The sequence below is a fragment of the Lissotriton helveticus genome, chromosome 5_1, assembly GCF_964261635.1.
Source record: "Lissotriton helveticus chromosome 5_1, aLisHel1.1, whole genome shotgun sequence".
NCBI lineage: Eukaryota > Metazoa > Chordata > Amphibia > Caudata > Salamandridae > Lissotriton > Lissotriton helveticus.
In genome coordinates this window covers 239,904,414-239,931,971 of record NC_136065.1, presented here as the reverse complement: position 1 = coordinate 239,931,971, position 27,558 = coordinate 239,904,414, and the positions used below count along the sequence as shown (strand labels likewise).

At 43.9% G+C, this 27,558-nt stretch overlaps 1 protein-coding gene across 2 annotated transcripts in view; it reads left to right on the top strand.

The window, feature by feature from the left end:
- Positions 1–27,558, top strand: part of NSMF (NMDA receptor synaptonuclear signaling and neuronal migration factor) — a 226,443-nt gene that overhangs the window by 21,222 nt on the left and 177,663 nt on the right. For both annotated transcript variants that reach the window (XM_078642103.1, XM_078642104.1), the window contains exon 2: positions 11,513–11,574. In XM_078642103.1, the coding sequence (XP_078498229.1) occupies positions 11,513–11,574 (62 nt within the window). The remainder of the gene's footprint in view (positions 1–11,512; positions 11,575–27,558) is intronic.

Here is a 27,558-nt window from a genome sequence, read left to right as displayed (position 1 = left end):
TATCATCTAAGAATGCATAGTCACTGGTGAATTTAATAATTTATTTATTCATCAGTTTTTCTACTATCTCACCCAGGAATAGTAGAAAGGATATTCGTTGTAGATTGTGGTCACCATCAGTTCAGAAAATGTATGTGAATTATAGTTTTTTTTACCCAGATATTCCAACAGGATCAACGTTCTTTCCCATCTTTTAGAAAAAGTTTGCACTGATGATGCAAGATAGATCATAAATTAAGGTTATCAGAATTTTCATTCAACCTTCATACCCCTGCACTTCTTTTTATATCAGTTACAGTATTCGAAAGTGTTACTCACCCACCTGCCCCCGCCGGATGGATTCCTGAACACAGGGTTGATGTGGTTTGGTGACCCAAGGAAGCGCTTGATACACATCACAGCAGGATATTGGTTCCAGCAGCACCACAGACAGTCCTGCACTTGGCATACCCATTCTGCGTTACAATACCCACCTGCACCACCTACCTGGAATCCCACAGCATTCTGGGACCTGCAGTTCACAAGAAGCCCGTGATCTGCTATTGGTGAGCAGATACACTTGTTTTGGGGGTGGAGCTCATGTTGCCCAATGACAATGGAGCATGACTTACATCAACCGGTGCCTTGACACCTCCTGAACACTGTTTTGGCACTGAAGAAGACCGACTGGCCGAAATACATTCACCGTACTAAGTGTTTCCTTGGTTCTACCCTGTGTGGCCTCTGCTCAATCCGTGAGGAGGGAGTTTTTGGTTTTATATATATTTATATATATATATATATATATATATATATATATATATATATATATATATATATATATATATATATATATATATATATATATATATATATATATATATATTTTTTTTTTTTTATTTACATTGTCAACTCCAATTGATATAATGCTGATATGTGCCATGGATGCAAGATACACGGGCATATTTTTTCCTTTAGTTTCCCCAGCACTAGAGTCGTGCGTTGTGGCCACGGTTGGCAGCGTTTTCTCTGATCCCAGTTTTGTGCAGCAGGCTTACAGGCGACTGAAACCACACCTTTCTTCAGGAAGGACATCAGGTGGGTACCAGCAGCTCCCATACTTCTCGTAGAATCGCCGGCCTTCAAGCTCAGAGCCTGACCAGTCATACCTTGAAGTACTTCCGCCTGAACCTTTGTCACGTTAAGAGAATGCCCGTCTGCATACTTGGATTCCAGGATACGGTTGTTCGAGTCGACTGTTCTTTGTTATTTCAAGGGCGATTATGGTATGTGAACGCCCCGCTAAGAGCACGTGCATTCCCTGCGCAACCCCCTCAATAACTTCCTGTCTCCATATTCTTTTCTACACATTCCTTCGAGCATTTCACAGGAGCATACTCACCCTGTCCTTAGAGGACAGCACAAAAGCAGGGACATAGGAGGACAGGATATACTGCCCTTCCTTTAGTTACAGCACAATATGCAAACAGGACATGACCTACCACCCTCATGAACAGGGATACACATGGAGAAGCTATAACACCGGCTGTACAGGAAAACACACAGACACGGAGACGGGATGATAGGATGTAGCATTACAGAAGGACAGGCTATAATACCACCCCCTTACAGGAACAAGGGCAGATGGCACAAAGCCATTTAATTCATCAATAGGCTACCAGCCCTTTTCCCAATCATCCTTCAGACATTCCTTGCGCATCTGTTTCTTCATTGTGAAAATTTGGTAACCATAGGGCATTTCAGGGTAGATTTACAAATTGCAGCAATCAAATCTGCTGTGCTGTCAAGCATAGACTTTGTACTGGAAAGACATTGAGGAGAGAATGTGGCCTAATGGGTAGAGCTGTTGACCTTAAAGCTGGGGAACCGGATTGGAGCAATATGTTGCTTAGTACCGCTTTTTGTATCTTTGCATCCCTTAGCTATGGTAAAAAGTGTTATTAAATCTGCGCCTTCATCCTTTTTGTTTTCCAAATCCGCATACTTTCCCCTTATCCTTCTAGGCAATGACCCACCCTTTATTTTTCTCGTAGTACTAATGTTTTAAAATATTGTTTGCCCTTTAGTAATTCTGTGCTATTTTTTCTTAGGTTTAGGTCTTTGCACTCCTAACTTTCTTCTCTGTGTTTTTAACTTTTGAAAATATACTATCTTCGCCTCCTCTCATCGTGCAGATTCCTTGTGGTTTGAAAAAGACAGCCATTTTTTAATGCTCATATATCCTTTGAATACCTCGGTGAGTTTTATGATGTGCCCCATTACATCGATGACAGTACAGTGACAGCCCGACCTTCACATGACCATTACCTAAACTTCCATGACCCCGGCGTTGCTCAAGTCTTAACCCCACCGACTCCCCTGTCGTGATAAGAGAAGAAGTGAGTTTTGAAGATCCGCGTAAGGGTGGATGTTTTTCATCAGCAGTAGATGTGTGAGGAATGGGGTTTGAGACAATAGGGCTTTCCAGAGATATGCATTTCCCTTATACATTTTTAAGTAGGGAATTGATAAGGTATGTGAAGGGGAGGGCCTATCGAACCTCCCACTGATGTAACGGTTGAACCTGCCTTGTTGTATATGCTGGTCCCTTCTTTCATTATTAAGTGTGAATCTTTGTGAGGATTTCGAACCCTTCCCCGCTTTTAAAAACCAGAGAATGGGGTGAATCAATGACAATAATCTATACAGAAAATATCTGAAGCAAGCATTAAGAGATGGAGTTAAACATTCCTCAGTAATATCAGCTAGATGTGTTCTTACTTTTCTGTGGCATTGATTTGGCTTTTAAAGGGAAGGTGAGAGTTTATGATCACCCCAGGTTTCTAAGCTGTTTCTACATTTCTTGGGTCTGCGTTAAGAATTGGCAGCCCAGAGGCTTGAGGGCTAGTATTCAAATGTTTGTAATGAGGCAGTTAAGAGTTTAGTAGTTGTTGGCACCCGACTCTAGGTGTCATCAGCTGATGGTCGTACATGGTGCACTCTATAAATATGCAAATATTAATGTAAACAATAAAGTGTAAATATAATGGAAACAATGTATACATGTTGGACACCATCTACTATAGATCCTCGATGAAATCCTATGAGCCAGAGTCGTTACAAAAGGATTAGTCTTAGATTTGTTCCAATGATTTTTAACATCCAGAATCTAATTTGTAGTGCTCAATTCCTTCAAGTCACCAACACACGCCTAAAACAGCGGTGTACTACTAGGGTCATCAATTTCCCTACACCTCGTTAACTTGTACATGGAGCCACTGATTGAAATGGGAAAAGGGGAAAACAGCATAACACTAACAAGCTGATTATATACCTCAGGGTATCCAGTCCTTTAATTTCAATCAAGCTTAAACACAACCTAGAAGAATGAATTCAATGGAATACAACTTTTTTGTTGAAACTGAATACTATGTCATTCTTCATTCCAGAGACACTCTACCACTTGCTCAAAATGGCTTAAAGCTGTGACCCCAGTAGGATTTTCATCTCTAATTGCCACGGTTGAAAGCTCTTTGTGGTTCATTAAAGACAAGAACCTACATTTCATTGAGCACTTGAATAAGCTACATACTACCAGGACCTCATGAATAAAATGAATAACTGCATCCCAACACAAGACCTCAGATCATCTGCTCCCATCTAAACATTGAAGAGCCTAGTGGAGACGCTGACCCAATTGATCATCAGATATACATGAAGGGGAGGTAGTCCCCTTTTCAACCTACTTTTAGCTGGTCTGGAAGATGGATCCCGCTATTTCAAGCTACATTCAAATATCTATTTATTTAGCATCCATAAGTTGTTGAACAGAAATGTTGTGTGTAAGAATACTGTGTCAGTACACAAAACAAGGGGGTAGTGTATTGCATTTAAGTAAGATTAATCATATAGGTGAATATTATATGACATATTGTGCGGTTTTATCAGCAAAGGTACATTTAATTACACATCAAAATCTAATGAGATGGTATAGACATATTGTATACCCATTTACTGAGTGTTTGTGTGATAGGAAATATCCACTATGGCCCTTGGATTAGCAAGAGATAATATTTCATGGTTTCTGAACTCTAGAGAGGGGCATGCATGAATACTTGGTAGTAGATCAGTTCAGTGTACAGTTCAATGACTGAAATCCAGAGCTGGCGCAGAGTGGCTTCAGAGTGACCAGATGTTTAAAGGTAGAGGAGCGTAGGTCTTTGATTGGTGTGTATCGGGTAAAGATGGCAGAGAAACAGCGGGGGATAGTGCCATTAATAGCTTCATATATAATTGTCAGTAGTTTGTATTTGGTTCTCATTCTGGTAAAAAAACTGCTAACTTTGAAGGTTATATAATTCGGTGGAAATACATTTTGGGAGATTGCATACATATGTAGTGGTGAAGTTCAAAGCCTGGTCAAGTGGAACGCAGGCACACTAACAAACTAAAACAATGGTCTAGCATGCTGGAAACTAGAGTCAATTAGTACTTTAACTGCTTTGGAGTGTATTGAAGATGAGGATGGTACTGAAAAAATGACTAAACAGAATATTGTGGTTAATAATTTTGCATGCAGCTGTTATGTCTCTAAGGATCAAGGCTAGTGTTTGCCACGGACCTCTGGTTGTACCAGCTCCACCCATATGGATACTTGAGTTCATTTTGTGCCCTGGAAAGGGCTAGCCGGATTCAACTATGTCTTATCGGAGCATGGTTCTCTGTGTATACTAGCAATTGTTGGGCTTGAAGGTGGTCTATTAATTTGGCATGACTTTCAGATGGGCCTGTAATTCGCAAGGTCTGCTGGATTTTACATGGCGTTTTTGAGTGATGATGAGGTAAGGAGGCAGAGTATTAACACGTGCACCGTAGTGGCATTGATAATCAGCTTAATGTAGGAAGCAAGTCTGCCGATTTAGTATTTAATCACAGTGACTGGGGTAAGGTTAGGCAGGTGAGGAAGACACACCCTATTTCCTCCAAATTAACTTTTCAGGATATTGTATGATGTACAGTATGGCCAAGTGAGTGACTTAATTTTTAATTTTTGGGTGCCTATCCTGTATAATGAACAGTAGGTAATCTTGAGGGGAGGTCTTAAACTATGATTCATAGATGAAAACGATTTGTGGGGTGTAATTTGCAGTTTAGATGGAATCTGCTGTTGTTGACTTACCTGTGGAATTATTTCATTATATAACCTCAACACCCCAATGGTGATGGCATTGGCATTTTTAAAATTACTGCAGCCTCACAGTTGTCCGGATTCACTTCATACATATAAGCATGAAGCCAAAGCCCTTGAGAAGCAACATAACAAGATACAAAAAAACAAACGTTGGCTATCTTTCTGTAACGGTACTCTTCACACAAAAACCACAATGCAATTTGATGAAAATAAACCTTTGCTTCTTCTTACTGTGCGTAGTTTGCTGGTGTGATTTGTTAGTCTTATGGGTTAACAGGCATGTGGAAAGGTTTGTCTCCTAAGGTGCTGCTCCAGGGTCTGTTGTTAGAGGTTATAGGGTATGATCAAGTCTACTTGTGTCTGGTACTTGTTCTTCAATCCCTACCTGGTATAGGTGATGAAATTCCCATGGACATCAAATAGATGTAACCATGGTTAGCAGTTATCTTCCATTGCTTCCCTGGTCAGAGATGTCATGAAGTTAGAGACAGAAATCCCATCCGTGCCAGGATCCGTTTTCTATAGTGCATAAAAGTCTTTCTGTAGCAGCCCCTTCCTTTCTTACTGCAAGAAATGATCAGAGTTCTATGGTGCTCTCTTCGCCCATCTCTTGAGAGTACCATGGTTCCTTAAATCTTCGCTCCGGCCTCTTCACCTGTGGAATAATTGACTACCCTCTCTTCAAACCATCCCTTTTCACATTGTTTTCTGGAAAATATTGAAGAGACGGAATTGTCTGAAAAAGATACCACCTAGTTTTAGTCTTAGCATTTACAAAAGCTCTAACAGGCACGTTCTGCTCCTGAATTTTCTAATGCGTGCCCTTCCATTACACGTGCGACAGCAAGGGGGATATTGCTGAAGCAAGGAATCAACTTTATGAAATGATTCTGGATTAAAGGACGCCTAATATCACTTTCGATCTGGTGAATAGATGCCCTGGGTAAGTGCCCGACTGACAGACCCCAGAACAGAACTGTCACGCCAAAGGCTGGATGGCCTTGGCTAGCCACCCCTATTATCCGACACATTCTCCTGCACTGCAGTCACCGTTCCTCGTCAGATTATGCTGTTAATACTCTCCACTCTGTCCTCCAGGCTGTCAGCGCGCTCTTCGGCCGCAGCGCCGGTCCCTGCCAGCTGAGCCCAGGCTCCACGGAGATTGCACGCATTGCTCAGTGGCTGCAGCCCAGATAGCGCAGCCGCTGGAGCGAGGAAGGTCCCCGGGCTCTAGGACGCTGCGCGCGACGCAGGCTCGGGAGACGCACAGATCCGCAGCCGGCCTCCTAATCCCCGCCGCGCGCGCCCAGCGTGATGCGTGCGTGACCCCGTGCGCAGCTGAGGGGAGCGTGTTTCGCGTCTCAGAAGCTGAGAGGCGAGAGGGGCTTTTTGTAAGCCTCACAGGGAGATAAAGCGTCGGTGTTTTGTGCCGGTGCATTTAGGTCACGAGGAAAGAAGAACCCTGCCCGCCAGCCTGTCCTACGCCTGCCAATACTGTTTTAGCCGACAGACTCACCAGACAGTCTCGAGACAAACTTCCATTCTCACAGTGTTCCTACCGCCCACAGAGGTTGTACACCACAGTGTAACCGTTGACACCGACCTAACCCCAGGGCTTTAAGTGGGATGAAAAAACTGGGGGGTCTCTCAAAGGGGCGTGGCCAGTGTAATTAGGGGCGTGGCTTTACAAATCTTACGCTAAAAATCTGTGTTTAGCATAGTGTGCAGCCCGACTTGCATTTTGCTGTTTGTCATTGCATCCAGATATGTGATACAACAAGTAACATCATACCTACAAGTAAGGACTATTGGCTTTGTCAATGGTTATTAGTTGCATACGATAAATAGGCAGCAACTAATGCTTGCCTTGTTACATATAATATTGAAAAAGCTTCCAATTAAAGCCCTGGTGACCTTACCACAATGTTGTTGCGTTTCAGAAAGAGAAGGGAAATCCAGAAAGAAAATGACTCTGAAGGATTTCCCTTCCCCCACAACGCTCCCCTGGCATGACGTCATGCCGTAACTTCTTCTAGTGAGAAGTGAGCAGTGTGAGCAGCGCACATGGATGTGCCTGCAGGCTGTCTCGAAACGGGTCTCTATCGGGCTGTTTTGTGCCCTGGCGCTTTCTTCCAGACTTTGCAGTCAGGGGAAAAACGGACCACCTGTGCCAGGGCTCAAAACAGAGCCCGATAGAGACCCGTTTCGAGCCCCCCTTAAAAAAACTGCCGGTGCTCAGACCCCTTAAGACCCGGCCCACTTAAAGCCCTGCCTAACCCCCTCCTTAAGCGTCAGGAGATAAAATAATGTCTTCAACAACAGTGTATATCAGCAGTAAGACAACTGAATTGAATCATTCTACTAATCTATGTTCGGCTACCTTTCTGTGTTTTTATTTAGCACAGACCCACCTTCTAGGAGCAGGGGCCATTGCAGTGAAAATAGTTATTCATGCATCTCCATCATAAGAAGCTGAACGTGGAGCACACTGGTGTGCGGTTCAGACTGGATCACAAAATCAAGATGTGCTGCAAATTTGTCACTCACGCACTCTTCCTTATTAGGGTGCATATATGCAGAAGTTAGGTTACAGGGAGGTCAAGTGACTTACGTTGGATCACGCGTTTTTGAACAAGTATGGAAGTCAGAATTTCAGCCATACCTCCAGGTACCAACGCCAACTGGTTACTGTTTATTTTCCCTGATTTAGCAAGGACTAAAAAGAGCCAGTGAGTCACTTACAACCCTCTTTCCAAATCTAGAATTTTCCTCTTGCAGTGTTGAAACTAGTTGGAACGTGGGCGAGGGAATGGAAGATTGCTCAGATGTAGAATCTTTTTTTGACGGCCTGATTGCAGGAGGTATACATAACATCCCGGGCTTGAGCTAGTGGTAGCTATACTGAAGGTCAGATCTGGGCTTGGTCTTTGTTGTGTACAGGGTGATCAATTTTCACCAGTCTGGCCGCCCTCTGTAGTGGAAGGAATCTCCAAGAAGCTGGAGGATGATTGTAAGTTGGGATCTGCCCCGCTTAAGTAATTTAAAAAATAGGAAAACAAAAAGAGAGAAGGCAGGCCTTGTCCACTCACTTACCCAGCATATGTAACAGATACTCACCATTATTAGAACTTCTCCTCCTGAATACAGTTAGTGTTTCTTTTGAGGATGGGTAGACGATATCTCCCATGGAACACAGTAAAAATTGCAAAGCGAAACAGCCTCTGTGACAGAAGTGCGAGGTAGGCGTGAAAAAGACTTCAGCTAACGCGTTAATCTCATTATGCTAAAGCTGTTGAAATAGCTTCACATTAAACAAATCTAGAGTACGGAACTCAAATCTAATTATTTTATCAGGACAAATTACATTTGGGATATAATTTTAATGCTGATTACATTTATCAGCCCTGAGATTCAAGTTAATTGCGAGCTAAGAATTTAATCTTAAACAGATATGGGTCTGCAGCAAGAACTTCCAGATACTCGGACAGCACTAGTGACATGAGAAAAGAAAAAACTGAGGAACGAGATATTCTGCTCCCTAGAATCCATAATTAACATCTCGTGAGCAACTGCCGACTTACAGCACATATTTTATTAATATTTTAACCTGCTTCAGTGACATACTAGGCCCGCAGTAGGGGAAGCGGCGTATTAGGGACAAAGGCATACGATCTGGACAGATCAATTCAACTGGTGACTCAAGGTCACAGCAAAGGTGAAAAATCCAGAGTCCCAAATAAAAAAAAAACAGTTGACAACAATGTAAATTAGACAACATTTTTCCAATGTACTTTTAGTGTGTTCCCCAAGATGGAAGTAGGGAGCATTGCAGCATAAGTTTGATATGTGGAAAGAGTGTGTTGGTGATCCTGTACAACTCGTTACCTTCTGGCTGCGGAACTCAGTTTGGGACATCCAGGCATGTAACAATTTATGGTATGTTGAAGCAGTAGAAGCCCTTATGCTGGCTGTGTGGGTGTCATTCCTAAAAGTACATGACATGGCCTCCTCAAGGAATTTATTTTGTAATCTTATGGGCTGGAACATAGAGTGCTGTGTACCTTCAAACTACTTTCCAGCTAGTTCTTTCCTGTCCCTGTAGTGTGTTCTCTGTAAGGATTCTGTGTGAAAAATATGCATTTGTTGTGGAACATCAGGCCTCATTACTTGTAGTCTTGTCCAAGTGTGTTGCTGTATTTGAAGTTCATCCAGCCTCAAATAATTGTTTCACCTTTACCCTTGATTTTCTCACTCGGGCTAAAACGTTCCTTTTATTTTATATTCCAAATGATTTTCATACTTTCTATGATTTAAACCTGATCAGAAGCATTTTACGGCCACTGCAGTTTTTTCCTGGCACACTATCAGAGAAAGAGTTTCCCTCAACATCAACCAGTACAACTGACAATAACCAAGATTCAGATTAGTGCCTTCTGATGCCCAAAAACTTGCTGTACATTACCTGCAATGCCGCATGTAGGGGCAAATGTACTAAACTTCTTTGTGGTTGCAAAGCCTACAATTTGCAAAATCACAGCCTTTGTGATCGTAGACAGTAAAAGTCAATGTACAAAAAGCACTGAAGCAGTAGGAAATTTCTATCCATCTCGCAAAGTACACTTTGCAACTCAAAGTGAATTGGAGGACATGGTAGGGGCCTCTTCCTTCTCCTGTAATGCAAAGTAGCAAAGAGATCTGAGTTCACCTATGGAAGTGAGAAAGGGTTTATTAACAAAGAAAAAAACGAAATATCTTTGCATCACAGTTTCAGGCCACGAGGGAGTCTCCAAGTAAAACATATGGGAGCGAGGTCAGAAAGCGAAGGCAATGCATCAATGTTTAACATTTCACATACAGGCTTCCAAAGATGATCACTTGACTTTGTAAAACAAAGGAAGCACACAGGGTGCATGGGTCTGAGATTATGAAAAAAGAATAAGACAACCTTCATAGGTAAGCAAGCTAATCGACACCTCGTCTTGGGAACCAAAATGTGAAGGAGGTGCTCAAAACGTTATGTTTAGACATGGTTAGTTTAAGCAAGGAAACATGGCTTCACCTGTCAGTTCCGCAAAAGCAGTAAATGGCCGTTCATGGATATGAGCATTTTTGGGCGCAAAACATTGACAGATTACTGACCTATGAAGCCAGGACATCCCCCAATCTGTGAATAACAGCCAATGCCTGCTCCCCCTCAATGCTGTTCGAAAAAGGTCTATTTTATTTTTGATTCTTGTAGTGACAGGCTGAATAAAAAAAGTAGGCTTTCTGTGAACACAAGTGCAGGTATGGGAGGTCTGCTGCCCCCTCAGGCCCCCATCTTAGTATTTGCAGCTTTTCACAATGAGTCAAAAGAAAATTTCTGCCATGTGCATATTTTTGTGGCAGAACTTTTCGCATGTCCTAGCAAATGGTGGTTTTCTCTGTGACTGATTTGTACATTAGTTTAAGGGCATCGGGCCAAAAATTAGTGGCTGTTTTGTGAACTGACCTTTGTACACATGGGTTTATTATCTTATAAAGCATGCGTGGTGAAATGAATTACATACCTGGTTTGGAGTCATGGTTCGAAGTGCCAGGTCACTCACTAAGGCACTGTGTGACTGTACAAATCATGCGCTGAACTGGAAGAGCTGAACTTGCTTCGAAGACATACATGGGGGAGAGGTTGTAGCCTTACGGCCAGAGTTGCCAACTTTGGAACTGTGGAACGAGGTTCGGGTTTCTGCGTAGGCTCAGCTTCCTGAGATTCTGGGCAAATCACTGAATCTCCCCGTGCCTTCCAAGAAATGAATGTGTCCTTGTGTAACGTAACTAGTGCTCATGTAAAGCGCTCCAGTACCTTCAGGTCTAGTTCGCGCTGTATAAATCTGCAAAAAAAAAAAAACACTACAACAGTGGCACTGATGCAATAGTAGCCTTATAAGCAAGTGAAGCAAACATATTTTCTTTAGTGTTGCATGGGTTTAAGTCACTTAAACATAACAAAACATGTGAATCTGTAAAGCAATGAGTAAAGTAATGAGTTCATTGACCACGGAAGGATTGAAGGCTGAGTGGGCTCAATGATATTTGGAGCCCATGACTATGAGGTCAAATATGGATCACTGGAATGGATGAATTAGACCTGATAACCTGAATTCATGACATGTCCTTTTAAGTGTGGTTTAACAGGCACAAGTGTGGGTAAAGAATGAGTTGGTGATTTAGTAGTGGGAATGTGCACAAGAGTGTGTGAGTGTAAAAAGGAATGGAGTGTGTGGAATGAGTATGTCATTAATGCTCCCTTCTCTTTCTTTCCTGGCCTGCATCATGGTGGTACTTTGGGATGCGGCCCTACAGAGCAGCACGTGCATTTGGCGAGTACCTCTCACAGACCAGTCCTGATGGCAGGAATGGCTCAGGTAAGGGCTGTGGTGTGCTGCAGACACGCACACTTGAAAAGGACATGAAATGTTGGAGGACCAGGGCAAAAGGGGTTAGGAGTCCCTGTGTAGGGGAATAACAATGAGGGTATGCCCCAGAGGGTAGGTAAAAGGCCTCTATCTGTTATTTGTGGAAGAGGGTGTGGTTGGAGCAGTTTGGCTATTATAAGTGAGTTCCATTCTTTACTAATGTAGAGTACTTTGTTTGGATTCCAAACACATATCCTGCTTGCAGTACTAACGTTTACATGGTTTCTAACTAACTTCAAGGCACCAAATAGAATAATATTCCAGGTCAACCAAAAATATTGGAATATCGCCCTGACCACATCAACCTAACTGAATGCTTGAGTTGTTTCTGAGTGAATGAGAAGGAAGAGTAGTGCTGAGATGACCGATTCAAGCTTCTAGGCAGTATAAGAGTAGTTGGCGATCTCTTTGCACGATTCATACACCACATTGCTTTTCCAGGTTCTTCCATGACCTTCTGTGAGGCTGCTGCGTGGGGCTTCTAGATGGAGCTTAGCCACAAGACTTTTAGAACCACACACGTCACCTGCTGAGGTTAGAGCATTAAAAAGAGGGACAGCTTAGCTGGGCAATAAAAACAGGTTCCCCGCTGGTCGACCTTTACCAGATTGGATGATGAAGAGGAACAATATCGAAGCAAGCCAAGTCTAGGCCTAGAAGTGGCACAAAAGTCCCTTGTGCACTCATGTGAAGCATTGCAGTTTTCTGGTTGCCCCCAGAGAGTGGTCAGGTATTTTTACCCCATTCATTGTCTCTTCATAACACCCTTGTTTCTTTCTCTGCCGTTGAGGGTGCCATCTTCCGCCCAGCTTTTCACTTCCCTCCTTCACTCTCAAACCTGCACAACCCACCTCCAGTCTACGAGCAACATCAAATGTGTGTAGCCCAATGAAAGCTCCCTGCGGACCCCAGACAGGCTAATTCCACTTCTGACTGTTTCAAACACAGCTCTACTTTATGTTAATTTTTTTATATGGTTTAGCTGTACAGTTATGCTACAGAGAAGCTTGTTGGTAGGGAAGTGCGTGTCTTTGACACTCGAAAGCACTCTGCTGTGTTTTGGCTTGGTCTGCACTATAGAAATACCGCTTACATATAATCTCCCTTCTTTGGAAAATGTGGAGATGGTGTTTGTAACTCAAAATATATTTTGTAAGCTGATTCTACACGTCTCTCAGCACACCAGTCTTTGAAATTCAATGCCCACTATACACTTATACTTTGGTTGCAATAGAGTTATTTTTTAGAACTGATTACGTCTAATGACAAACAGCAGCTACAACACTGCACTCCACAGTGTAATCAGCACCTATTTTGTTTTAGCTTTTGAGTGAAATGAGACCTAGAAATAGTATTCAGATTTGCTACCAACCGGGTGCCTTGGTCCTGTGACAGTGTCAATAATACTCCACATTGGCAGTGGTTGCTTTGTTGCTTCTTAGGCATCAGGAGCTACGCTTATTGCCATGTTTTAGTGCAGTCTTCCATGTAGCTCTGTTTCTATTTTTACACTTATTCCACTGCTGTGAGTATTTGTTCCTCCCCATGCCTGGATGCCAGGTTAGCATGCCCATCATGGTCAGCAGGCTAGCCAGTGCCGTCAGCTCCTCTTCGCAGGGAAGTGAAATGAAAAGAGTGACTTGCACTCAAGGCTCCAAGCTTTTAACCTTTTTACCAGGGAGAATGTATTTTTGTCCCTAGCTAATTACACGGAGCACGTTTAAGAGGGTGTGAACGACATATCAGAAGCAGATGGGAGATTATTCCATGCTTGGCTGTAGAGCAGCACAAATGTATTGTAGCAAATGCATTTCTAAGTCTGTTGTTAGCCATAATTTTTGATTTGACTACAATTAAATGTATACTACAGGTTTAGGGGCTTTCAGACAGCCCTCTTTATCCCTTGGTCTGTTCATGTGCCGTGCCTTTCACATTTTTAGGTTTCGCTGGAGGGCGGAGCTCTTAGCTCCGCCTCCAGAGAAATCTCTTGATTTCCAGTAAGGAGAATGGAATACGCCCCCCTGTCCCATTGGCTAGCTCCATAAATGGAGGCTAGCCATTGGAACAGAGATCTGTCCGTCAAGGCCGGACCAGATTCGGGGGCGTTCCCGAGATTTTTTCCCAGGGCGGAGTTACGTTTTTTCCCGTTCCCTCCCCTTTTTGGCGATGTCACGCGACGTTCTGCTTTCACCTTCCTGCTCCGGCCGTCTTCTGCGTCTCTCCTCCCCCTTTCCCGCCCCCTCCCGCAGTCAGTCCGAAGCGCTGTGCTTCCCCCTGATCGCTTTTTGTGCACAGCCGTTTTGGCCGTGAAAATCACCGCCGCAGCCCCGGGGCCGTGGAGAAGCCGAGGGAACCACCGCTGACGTCACCCGGGAGCCGCGCTGCCATTGGTTCAGGCTGCGGGAGGCTCGCCGGGTGACCTGCGCGGTGATTGGCTGCTGGAGTGAGGAGAAACCAGGAAGCGGACGGGAGGCCACCCCGCGCTCCTGCCGGGAAGAAGAAGGAACCGTCCTCCGGCGAGGCTCTCCCGAGGAGAGAGCCCTGCCACTGTCACCCAGAAGAGCCCAGCGGAGAGGAGCCGCCGCCGCCTCAGACAACCGGTGAGTGCGGGCGGGCTCCTGGTCGACGGCTCTATCTGTCTTATGCTTGCTCCGATTCAAGGGCGTTTTTGCGTTTTCTTCTCCTTCTGACGTAATTATGGCATGTTTAAATCTAATGTGCAGTTGCTAATCAGCTGCTGAGCTCTTCACAAATCCTGTCTTTTTCAAGTTTGCTGATATTGAGAACTAGGCTTTGTACATTTGCCACCACTTGCTGTTAATCCGAAACTGAAAGCACGTTCCTGCTCTGGGCTTCCTGCTGTCTACGGAGCCCATCCCGTCTTCGTGCTCGAGCCTGTCTAAAAGAGCCAGATGTAACCTTTCAAAGTACACCATCTTTGAAAGAGCCCCTTTTCTGGTTACTGAAAAGCTGACAAGCTACACATTGGAGAAAACCCCTAACTTTTAGTGTAATTACACAGGATAGTGTTTGTGGATATCTGAGGGAGGCCGGAATATTCCTCCTTTTTTGTGCTCTACCTAGACTCCCGAAGTAGCTGAGGTTGCGCTGTTCAAAGCCTGGTTTCAGAGCAGGGCATAATCTGGGTAGGGTTGACTTGGCAAACAGATATACACCCGTTTGTTGCGATATACAGAGATGCTGAGGAAATAGCAGGCCTGCAGTATGTATGACAGGAGGAATACAATACCTACATGCTAAAAAGGCGTTCAGATGTCATAGTGAGTGGAATGACAGTGTGTACAATAAGGTTAATGATGGTGCCAGCCGAAGAAATGCTGAGATGGGTAGGCATGTAAGGCAAGCAGGGAGCTGAGAAAAGGGGTAACGCTACACTGTCAGATACTCAGTAGGGGATAAACATTGAAACTGTACCGACATGGTGATGGATATTTTGGGTTGACGTAAATGTGTATGGGTTAAAAGAAAACTGGACGGAAGATTCACCTAAGAAGAGAGGAGGAAGAGTCTGCACGCACAGGCTCGGGCACAGGTAGTGGGTGCCTGCGTTTGCAAAGAAGCAGTTTTTTTTTTTTCAAGGGTGGTTTTAAAAAGTGAAAAGGAGGGTAATTCGCCATATATAAAGACACCTTTCACATTTTAGGACTATTGGTAGGGAAGCATCTGAAAAATATGGTAGAAATATTGAGCAGTCTCTTGGTGGAAAATACCTCGAAGCAATTATCTGTTATGGGCATATAAAGAATTGTAATTTATTTAGGGCACACTTCTTCCTCCATGTTAGTTCTTCCATACTAGTTTTCTTGGGTCGCAACTGACATCCTCGAGTTAACAAGAATCTTTTATCAAACTGGAAGTAAATGAGAAACAAGCATTTACAATGCAACGGTTTCGCCTTTGGAAAAGTTAGAGCTATTAGCAATGTAAAAGACAATGCCATTTATTTATCTGTTTTCAAAACCAACACATAAATACAAATTTTGTCATTTACAATGCCAATAGCTCAAACTTTTCCAAAGGCGAAACCTTTGCATTGTAAATGCTTGTTCTTCTAGCCTCCACAGTATGGGAGAATGGGTTAGCCTACCCCCACTTAAGTCTTTGGTTAGGTTCACTTTCAGTAACAACATTGGTCTCCTTTACTGGGTGCAGATCCACACAAAAAGTAGTTCCCTTCAGAATAAGTGACCAATTTAAAAATGTGCATTTTGAGACCCCAAGATATTTTTGCTTTTGGCCAGTGTGTTTTTTTTTTACATTGGCGATGATCCCGTAGCTCCCTCAAAAATAACGTTTTACAAAACAAGTCAAAACAAAACAGGCACTGACAATGTCAAAATATTTTTTGTATGACATTTGTAGAAAAATTCGACCAGGTTCACAAAAATTTAATTCTACTGCCCCTCTAAATGCAGACTAATCTGAAATGTAGCTGTCTTCCCCCACCCCAATAAAGAGGAACTGTGCAATCTGTGTTTTAATGGATCCCATCAGCACAATAAGTGCAGGTGGGCGCAAGGTCATCTACGGTTGTGCAAAGCTGTGAATTTGCGATTTTTTCTGTCTCCCAAACATTCTGTAGTTCTCTCCTCAGATTATGTTTGTTGTTTGCAAAGTTCTTTGAATGCGAGTATTTATGTTAAAAGCAGTAAAGAATGCATGGAAAGACGACAAAAAGAAGGATAGCTGAAAGGAAGAATGAGAATTTGTGAGGGGTGCAGTGGTGAGAACTAAGGAGTACTGAGCTGGGAAGAAGGAGAATGGGGAAGAACAAATGGACGTAAAGGGAAGGAACCCGGACGGGCAGTCAAAGGAGTAAATCTGTGATAGGTGAAGAATGGATTAGATGAGAAAAGGGGATAAGAGGGGAAAGATATAGGCAAAAGGGAAAATAAAGATGATAGAGGCAAAAGGGAAAATAAAGATTCTCTGGTGGGGAAGGAAGGAGTGATGAGAAGTGAAAAAAAGGATAAGAATTTAAGGAAGAAGTGATGAGGCGGGAAGACTGAAGTGGAAAAGGTGCAGGTACAAGGAGATGTGAACTAGGAAGAAGGGGGGTACAAATAGAAGACAAAGTAGTAATTAGGGAGAGGGAAGATGAAGTAAAATGAGGCGCTGTGGCTGGAAATGCAGCAAGAATCAATGACGTAGGGGGTGGAAGGAACACTAGACGGGAAGGTGGCAAGGAAGGCAGAGGAAGCGAGGTGTAAAAAAGTGGAATGAAGGAAAGGAGACACAATACATGAAAGGAGACATGATACAAAGGAACAGTGCAAGGACGGGTAGGAACAAGACACTGTGTTCCGGTCAGAGCTGCAGACTTTGGAACTGAGGAAGCAGGTTAGAGTGTCGGCTCAACATCATGTGATTCTGGGCAAATCATATTAGGCCACATGTATCAATATTAGGAATAGTGATTACCTAATTGCGATTTTCTGCGACTTACAATTAGGTAATCGCTATTCCTAATGTATGAAACTCCATCAGTTTCATTTAGCGATTCCTAGCGGGTCACAGATCGACCTACCTCATTATTATTAATGAGGTTTGTTGCAATTTGCTAGCCATTAGGAACTGCTAAAATCACTGGGGTCAGCAGACGACTATGTCCATGATTGCTTTTATATAGAGCAATATTTGTTTTTAATGCAGCCCGTTATCCTTAAAGGAAAATGGGTTGGTTGAGTTTAAAAGAAAAAAATGAAAAGTTTTCTTTTCATTTTTTAAGAGCAGGCAGGGGTCCGTGAGACCACTGCCTACTCATAGACAACTCTTCACCACCATTCACAAAGGAGAAGGAGTCCCATGGGGACCCCTTCCCATTTGAAAACGGGTTAGTGAATGTTTTGCAACCGGTATTTGGTCACAAATCATTCATTCATACTGTTGCGATTTTATATTACGAAGGGATGCCCTAAACATGCCCCTTCCTAATACCGAATCTGAAACCCATTTTGCGATTCAGTAACAGGTTTGTGAATCACAAAATAGAGGTTGGTAGATAGGAAAAGCTTTTTTTGCATTCGCAAACGGGCCGATTCTGCGAATAGGCCTATTTGCGAACGCAAAATAGCTTCATACATGTGGTCCTCAATCTGCCTGTGCCTAAAAAGCGAATATGACCTTCTGTAATGTAACTGGTGCTCATGTAAAGCAGCTCCAATACCTTCGGGTGAGTTCAGGCTACCTAAAACTGTAAAAAATAAAATATAAAAACTAGAGCTCGATTGTAGCTGAAAAAGTGATAGTGGGTTCTATCGGTGCCTCTCCTGACAGTGAGTGATGTGATGTGATGCGTCTCTGTCCTGCCCCTCCCCCTCCCCTGACAGGCTCTGGCGGGCTGTGTAAGAAGCACGAGCTGACTCACTGTCTGAAGCTTCCTCTCAAGGCCACAGCACTTCTTAAGGGGGAGGGGGGTGTAAACAGACCAGCCCCGCACACCTGCCGTCTCTTCCATCAGATGCCTGAGGTGTGAAAGACGTCACTGTGGTTGTTAACAGTCTCGGGCCGGACGGCACGCGCGTACACACACACACGCGCGTGCTGTTTGCCACACTCACACTGGTGATCACAGTGCGGATTTATTTCACACATAGGTACCGCCGATTAAAACTCTACCCACATAACGCGTCGCTTTTTATAGCTGTGCCTTCCACGCTTCTGTTGTTTCCAGGCACTGAAAATAACGTGTTACTATTACCCAAAATATTGGGACCCGGTTTACCGATTTAGGAAGGTCTGACAGTTGATTGTCTTGATAGGGGTCAAACACACGCCCTGCAAATAGCAGCAGATACAAAGACTGAGTATTTTACTCACTGAACCATCTTCTCGTGAAAGTGCGAGTCCCCTTAAAGAGCCCTACTCTCTCTGAAAAGCCATGCACTCACTAGAAAGCCCACAGCATCTGCAGGAGTAACAAGGAAGTCCATGGTGCTGCCTTAAGAGTATGTGAATACAGAGCACGAGCATTATGTTGTCCACTGAAGAGCAATGCACTCTTCCAGCCTGATCTGAGCGCTGTACTGAGGTCATCCGATGCATAATAGGAACGATCAGTCACCCAGGATGTAAGAGTAGAAGGTTGCAGTTACACAGTGAGAACCATCACTTCTTATTAATGATAAGAATCAGGACACACACCAGGCTTGCCCATCACACATATGTGCGAATGCGTGCTGTATTTATCAACACCAGCATTATAAAGCGAGCCTTGCAAAGCCTCTCTGTGCTGGCCCTCTTCCACTGCATGTGTTCATTGCATGTGGTATTCCTAGCCTCCTCCCTGACCTCGTCTGACCTCATTCATTCTAAGCATTGCAGCAGGCATTCAGTCTATCCTGTCTCTAGAAGTTGGATTGGTTAGACGTGGGTGGAGGCACTCAGTTCATGGAACAGAGGTCACATAGTGCCAGTAACAGAGGGCAATTAGTGGCATGGCCACAGAGTAAATGTTAGTTAAAAATAGGTTCATGTTGGCAAACCTCTAACAGACACACAATGATAACTTCTAAGGAGATGGCTGGGATTTCCTCACCCAACGAATACGAGAACTTATTCAGGAAAGCATTGGGTTCACCTACAAGGCCAAAGGGAATGCCATTCTAATGGGGTCAACGTATTCATGTCCACTCAATGTCATTTCTGAGTTATATTAGCCTTCCTGTATACTATCAAATAGGACACCGTGCTCTAGACCAGGTCGTAAATGGAGCTCATCTGACTGGAGAACCCTACAACAGGCTACGGAGCCGAGGCCACGGTTCGTAGCCTTCCCAACATGATGATGGTCATCCAGGTGATGCATTGTAATGGTCCGGGAATTCGAAATTTGGGGTGACAGGATGGAATATCCCTCCTCCCACCTTTGGTTGCTCCCTGATGCTTAGGGCCAGAAAGGAGACATTGATTGATTGCGAAATCTGAGTGATCAAAACTGAGTAATCGAAAGGTTTGCGATATGCACTGCACTTCACTTACGGCTAGTGAGCCTCACAGGTCCCCCTCTGCAGGTAGGTGAATACCCAGCATAACATCAGGAGAGGGAATTGTACAGTCCTTCAACTGGGGCTTTGCACAAATGGATTGTTACCTCAATCCAATCAATGAAGTGCATATCACATGGGGTGAAGGTGCGTAAAAGACATTGAAACTCATCAAAAGTATATCAATTTTAGCACATTAGTGCATGGGAGAAAGACGCCTGCACACGTGTCATTGACTGACACTGTAGAAGATTGCTTAGGTGTTAACAGAAGTACAATGGATGTGTGAGCCGTCTCCCTGAGCACATGGAGAGAGGCTTCAAAACAAGACTACGACTCAGTCAAAAGAAAGCATGGCTCTAAAGAATAGACGAAGGTTACATTTTGACATTAAGTGGGTCTTTTTAGGCATTTCCCTAACAGTTTGATCTTGACATTGAGAAAGCAGCTCAAGTCCAATATCAGTTTCCAGTGACTATCCAGTTCACATTTTAGGGCCTGGTTTAGTGTTTGTTGGACAATGTACTCCATCAAAAGCGAGGTGCAGGACCCTGTTTGGTAAATATTCGGTCTGCCCGCTCAGTTATGAGTTGGGCGAACCCTCAGTTTTCCAATTGCGCTGCTGGCTCCACCATCAGGAAACCTATTCTGATGGAGTAGGAGTGGTCAGATTAGGGGAATCAGACTACCCACCCTATTTAAAGTGGACTGTATAATGTCCTTTATTTTCTGTCCAGCTCTTCCAGGTAAAACCTGACAGCCTCGAACAGAAAACAATAAATAATGACCCCACGCCATGGGAGAAAACCCTCAGGGTGTGGGAGTCATTAGTTTCTTGTTTTTCAGAAATAAACTCCTGCTTTCGAAGTTTCTTTCGGAAAAACAAAAAAGCTTGATACCTGCCCATAAGTAACCCAGTGAAGTGAGGCAAACTTTTTGTTCCTTCACAGGAGCTGCAGTGGTGGCGGCTCCTTTGAAGGCACAGAGATCATCGTAGGGCTGGCGGTGAAATCTAGATATGGTGGCCAAGAGTCCGGCCAGGTTGATGGAGGTTATGACATTGCCCACCTTGCCATACATTAAATCAGTCCCTTAGTTTGTTCTAAAATGTGAATTTCAGACGTCCATAGATAATCCAATCTTGATACTAAATTTGTATCTGCTAATAAAGATGCTAAGAAAACGTATACAGGAGTTTATTTGATTTATAGAAACATTTTGACCCAAATGTAAAGTGTAGCTCAATCCTAGTTCATTGTTTTTTTTATAGCTTTTTGATTGCAAATCTACTTAGTTCAGGTTTATGGTGTGTCTTCTTTGCAAGATTGGGGTTTGGGAATATGCTCAAGTGCACACGTTGGTAGCAATAAAATGTAAATTCCAGTTAAGGTGTGGATTTGAACTGCCCTGTCAGTACCATATTGACCTTCTAATGATTTATGTTAGAAAAAGTGAACTCAGCATGCTCAATGGAGCTCAGTGTATTCTATGTCTAAAGAATATAAAACCAAAACCATTGTGTATTCCTGTCAAGTTGTAAATAGTAATATATGGAGGTTTTAGGGTAGGGCCGGCTTTAGGGCAGTGTGACCGGTGCAACTCCACTGGGCGTGGACCTCGAGGAGTGCATTGACCTCGAGTGAGGGGCGGTGGAGTGCTATGTTTAGCAATAACTTACAATTTAAAAGCACCTGCTGGAGAGTTCTTTGTGCCTCCAGTTTTCAGGCAGCAATAAAAATGTCAAGATAACTTTTGTGATTAATGTTCCTGCTAGAGAGAGTTAGTTAAGTTTGTAGATTTATATAGTGCAGCTTATCACCCTTCACGGTATCCAGGCACTGTCGATGGGCATGGGGAGAATAAGTGATTTGCCCAGAATCACAGAATGTTGCACCAAGACTCAACCCGAATCCCCAGCTCCCAAGTCGACAGCTCTGGCCGTTTTCTAGTGCCTGCATTGACGTGCCATAAAAAAGTGCATAGGGCTAATATGCCTGCTGCAAAGAACATATCTGTTCCTATTTGGATAGCTGAGTGGATTAGCAAATCCAGCTTTTAACAGTGCTTTAAAACAAATGAAACGTATGTGAGTAAGAGGCAGTGTAGAGATGAGGGGCTTCTTTTGGCAGGTGGTAGTGAGGGAATCCAAGGATGAGGTTATAGGAGGGGCAACTCGCTCTAAAGCTGGCCCTGTTTTAGGGTACAGCCTGCCACCATTCCATCTATCCTTTGCTTCTAAGTTAAGAACAGTGGTTCCGTATATTAAAAAAAATATTATATTTGTATTTAGTATTTATATAGCCACATCCACAAAATGCTTGCCCCCCCCTAGTGCTGTTTCTTGCAGGCGTATATATGTCTGCAGTTGTGTGGTTGCCCATGGATAGTCACCCATTGGACTGTGTGTGCACAGAACATGCTCAATCTAGACAGAGTGGTGGTGTGTTGTATATTGGATTTTCTCTGATAGAGTTCTGAACGGAAGCATGGGGCATCTTTGTGACCATCTGGCCATACCCATGTGAGATTTAGATGTTTTAGGGTAGTCTTTGTTGGGTGCATAGCAGTGAGGGTTATTATTTGAATTGCCACCTGACCCTTATCAGCGACGACAGTCATTTATGCTTGGTATCTTGGTAGACTCTGTGCTGTACGGATACAGTTGTACTTTTTTGGATTTTAGTTGACTGTTTATGTGAATTGACATGTAGGCTGTGTGTGGCTGATTGCTTTGCTGAGAGTGTTTATCGTGATTCGTATGTCAGGCTCCTGGGTAGCTATGTGTAATCGGAGAGCAAGAGTTTAAATATGTTGTATTGTTCAGTCGAAGTAGGTAATTCTTTCTTTGTAGTTATTATTATTATGTGCCTGCAGCTGCTCATCTATGTTGTTTGTTTCAGAGTTGTATTCTGTTGTGCCTCATGTACCAGACAGATGTTCTGCTGCACCAGACAGCCATGCCATCAAGCCTCATGTTGCAAACAGTTGTGCCGTTGTACACTAGCCACTAGACACGTGTGCTGTGTGCCACAGCTGCCAGACAGTTACGCCATCATGCCTGTAATTGTTTTCTTATTTCATTCCCTGTAAGAGGTTAGATTGTAGTCTCCTGTGTACGGAGCAGGTGCTTGAATATTGTCAACTCTCCAATTTACAAGGTGTAGAAAAATAAACATCATGGAGGAAAACAGTGTTCTGTGGTACACATTATGAGACGTGGGCACAAATGGAGGTACATAGTTTTAGGCCCAGGCACAAGCAGAGGTAGGCATTATGAGGCACAGTTACCTATAAAAAAATAAACAGGGAAGGAAAAAAACATAAGGGTTTAATTTGTGTCAGTGGTTGTGGGTGACGAGCACCAGTGCTCAAGTTGGCTCTCTGACTTATTTTTATCATCATCCTTTGACCCAAAGCAAGAGAGAGAGGCAGAAAAAAGATAAAGAAGGAGGTACATACAGGCAGGAAACAGTGATATAGGAAGAAACAAGGTGGGCAAAAGATCCTACAAGAACGAGATAAAGAGACAGTAAGTGTATGGTGAGGGAAGAAAGGGGCATGAGGCCTAATCAAAACCAGCCTCCGCGACACTCATATTGGAAATTGGACAATGGATCCTAAGAATAATGATGTGATTACATCATGACACAAAGGCAGGTTAGTTTAGGTAGGTGTATTCACTTAAGCAAATAGCGTCAACGCGTCACTTCACCTCAGCAAGCAACCGCCAAACTTACAGGGCGCGAGGACACCATAAACCACATTCGAGCGTTGGTAAAAAAAGGTTCTACAGAGGCGCGCGGCTTCAATGACAGTGAGAGCATAACATACCCCCCTTTCCTCTACACACAGGTAGAGCTAAACAAGGAAGGAGTAGAAATCGAAGACAAGGGAGAAGCAGGGGGCAAGGTGTGGAGAGGAGAGATGCATGAAGCAAAACATTAAGCAATGAAAAGGGCATTGAACAATGAAAGACATTGAGCAGTGTAAAGAGCATGGGGCAATGAAATAACATGAAGGATGGATTACACCACCATGAAATCCTGCAAGTGTTGAGGAAGTCTCCTGACCCGTAACGGTCTCTGACACAGTTGAGTGGCTTGAGAAAGGTGAGAATCGGGACTCTCAACATTGAGACCTTGTCTAACACCCAAGTTGTCACCTCTGGGGCCTGACACTCTCATCTCTGCACAGGCACGGGAACTGCTAAGTAATTGGTGTTCATGTACTGACATGTAACCAGAACAGGAATTTCTATCAACAATGGTCTTGGGTGATTTGTCTCGTGAACAATACTTGGCTACAATGCGTGAATTCCACTTCTCCCCATTGGTCAACACAACATACCACGGGTGCACATCCTGAACTTTGAAAGGACCAAAGAACTTATAGAGGCCTTTATTCCAACGACCAGATCTGACTTTGACCCAATCTCCAACATGTAGGTTGACAGAAGGCTTCTTCTGAGAATGTACAAGAGTGGGTGCATAAATAGGAGTAACCTCATCACTGCCACACACACACTTCCCTTCCAACAACTCCCTGACCACGAAGGTACTAGCTTGGAAGAGGGTTTCCTTCCTCGCATCGTCAACAAAAGGAACCGCACCTGTAGTAGAATTTTCTGTGGTGCAGTAAGCCCACACTAATTCGTTCAAGGTCTCATCAATATCTAGGTTATTGGTGAGAGCAAGACTAATTGCTCCTTCAATCATACGGTTTGCTCTCTCCACAATTCCATTGGATTGTGGATTATACAATGCAGTGAGAGAATGTGTAATCCCACACTCACATAGAAATTCACACATTTCAGTGGAACTTAACTGTGTGCCAATGTCCGTGATAAGGACGGTGGGAAAGCCTTCTTCTTTAAAGATAGTGCGCAGCACTTTTATGGTGACTCTAGTGGTTATCTCAGGGAGCAGATACACGATCAACCATCTTGAGTGAACGTCCATGACAACCATACCAAATCTCTTGCTGGGGTGAACTCCTGGCATGGGTCCAATGAAATCAAGGCAAATGCTATGCCAAACCACACCAGGATCATGGATGGAACTCAGGACAGACTGTGGCCCCACCTTCAATCTCTTCTCACACTCACTACATTCACTGCACCTTTCAACCCGTCTGACATCGTCCCAGCACGGGTGATGGCACTTCTGAGTGATGAGCTGGGGACTGGAATTCGGCAGGTGATCAATCTCTCTCTGAACACAGGGGAAGTTCCCCTTGATTGGAAGCGTGCTTTGGTTAGACCTCTACGAAAGAACAACTCTATTCCGTGGTCAGACTTAACAAACCTGAGACCCATCTCCCTTCTCCCTTTCTTAGGGAAGCTCACTGAGAAATTTGTCAACCGACACTTATCCAAATACATCGAAAGTGTAGGGGGGCTCGATCCATCCCAGTCGGGGTTTAGACCCCGGCATAGCACTGAGACCGCCTTGCTGTCCGTCGCTGACGATCTTCGTATGCTCCAGGATAGGGGTTTTTCCGTTGTCCTGGTGCTTTTAGATTTGTCAGCGGCGTTTGACACGGTGTCACTTGACATCATGACCTCCAGACTCACCGACATCGGTCTGGGTGGCAAGGCGCTGGCCTGGCTAAGGAGCTTTTTCACCAATCGCACTCAGAGAGTCATACTGGGTCCTTATCAGTCAGAGGAGGTTGAGATCTCAAAGGGGGTGCCACAGGGCTTGTGTTTGAGCCCAACGCTTTTTAACATCTATGTGGCACCCCTAGCGAACATCATGAGATCGCATGGGTTTATTCCTGTATCGTATGCAGACGATACCCAACTCCTCTTCCCGTTTAAAATCATGACTCCTGAGGTGCGTAACTCCTTTGCACAGGGAATGAAAGAGGTGGCATATTGGATGGCTGCTAATTTCCTTCAGTGCAACGTCTCTAAGACTGAGGTGATGCTTTTTGGGGAAGCCAAACGACTATGGACTCCTGACTGGTGGCCTCAAGATCTTGGCCCAGTCCCTACTCCCAAAGTGGTAGTGAAAGATCTAGGAGTTAAGTTGGATCAGGAGCTTGCCCTTAAACATCATGCTAATCAAGTAGTAAGCTCCTGTTTCCATGTCATTGGCCTTCTACGACGGGTATTTCCCCTCTTACCTGATTCCACTAGGAAAACACTAATTCAGTCCCTCGTGCTGAGCAGACTGGATTACTGTAATGGTCTGCTGTTAGCCGCCAATGAGGGGGTTATTGCCAGATTACAGGTCGTGCAGAATACTGCTGCACGACTTGTCTGCAATGCCCCAGCCCGCACTCCCTCTATCCCATTACTAAGTAAACTTCACTGGCTCACTGTGAAACAGAGGGTGTCGTTTAAAATATGCTGCACCATTCACAAATGCCTTACTGGTAAAGGCCCTGACTACCTAACCAGGAGGTTCATTCCCTATGCTCCTTCAAGGTCTTTGAGATCGGGGGACCAAGAACTGCTTTGTGTCCCTAGGTTCTGGAAATCCCGACAAGGGGGTAGAGCCTTGTCAGTTGCTGGTCCAAAGCTCTGGAATAATCTCCCTTATGACATCAGAACCTGTAAGGAACATTTTCCTTTTAGGAAAAAATTAAAAACCTTCCTGTTTAATTAATCCTGATAGGGAATCTGTTATACATTGGATAGGGTCTCTGCTCATTGATGTTACCAAAGGCGCGGAGATACTCCTTAGGGAGTCGAGTTCCTAGCGCGGTATAAGTCAGTAAATAAATAAATAAACCCAATCAACCACTTCACTATCCATACCCGGCCACCAGAATACACTCTGCAATCGTTTTTTTGTAATGGTCTGTCCTAAGTGACCTTGATGGACTGTATTAAATAACCTCTTGTGAATGCCAAACAGAGGAACTCTCTTATCGCCCTGCATGACAATCTGGTCAGCAACAGTGAATAATTCATCAATGACAGCATTAAAGGGTCTAACACTACTAGGTAATGTGCTCTCCCTACTCCCACCTTTGAGAATGAGGTTGAGGACTCCTTTGAGAACCTCATCTTGTAACATGACCTCTGCCCACTCTTCCTTGCTGACCACACCACAACTCCACTGGACAACATCGTCCACACTGGAAATAGCTCCTTCCCTTTCACTCTTTGACACACCAATTTTGTCCACTTCCTCCAAGTCTAAAGGCAGACAAGACGAACAGTCTGCTTGAACGTTGCGCCAACCAGAAATGAACTCAATATGGAAATTGTACTCTTGCAACCTGGAGGCTAGGTGAGCTAGTCTGGCTGACCCTTTCCCTGTTCCACTTGGTGACAGAATTTTAAGCAAGTACTTATGATCGATGTGAAGGGGAAACTTTTGCCCCAAAACATACGTTCTGAAATATTCGACACCCCAGGTGGCAGCCAGGGTTTCATTCTCTATTACTGAGTAATGACGTTCAATGGTAGTCAAAGTGTGTGAAGTGAACGCCACAGTTTTCTCAGAAGTACCATAAATGTGAGACAAGACGGCACCAATACAGTGTCACTGTCATTAACAGTGACAATGGTTTTTGCGTTAACATCGAAAGGAACCAGAATACCTGCATTTCAGATTTCAAGCATGAAGTTTTCAAAACAATTTTGTTGATCTGTTCCCCAAATGAAATTGGCACCCTTCCTCATAAGTACATTTAAAGGTTCAGTTTTACTCGCAAAGTTCCTCACAAACTTGCATTAGTACTCGCTTAACCCAAGGAAGGACCGCAACTGATCTCTGTTACTTGGAATGGAAGTCAACTTTATGGAAGCAAGCACATCTCTTTTGGGTTTGACACCATCAGAAGAAATGGAGTGTCCTAAGTACTCCACCTCTGTGACAAGGAAAGAACATTTTTCGCTACGTAGCGTTAAACCGGACTCCAAAATGCATGGCAGGAGCTTCCTTTAACGCTAAGTTGTGGCTGCTCACACTAT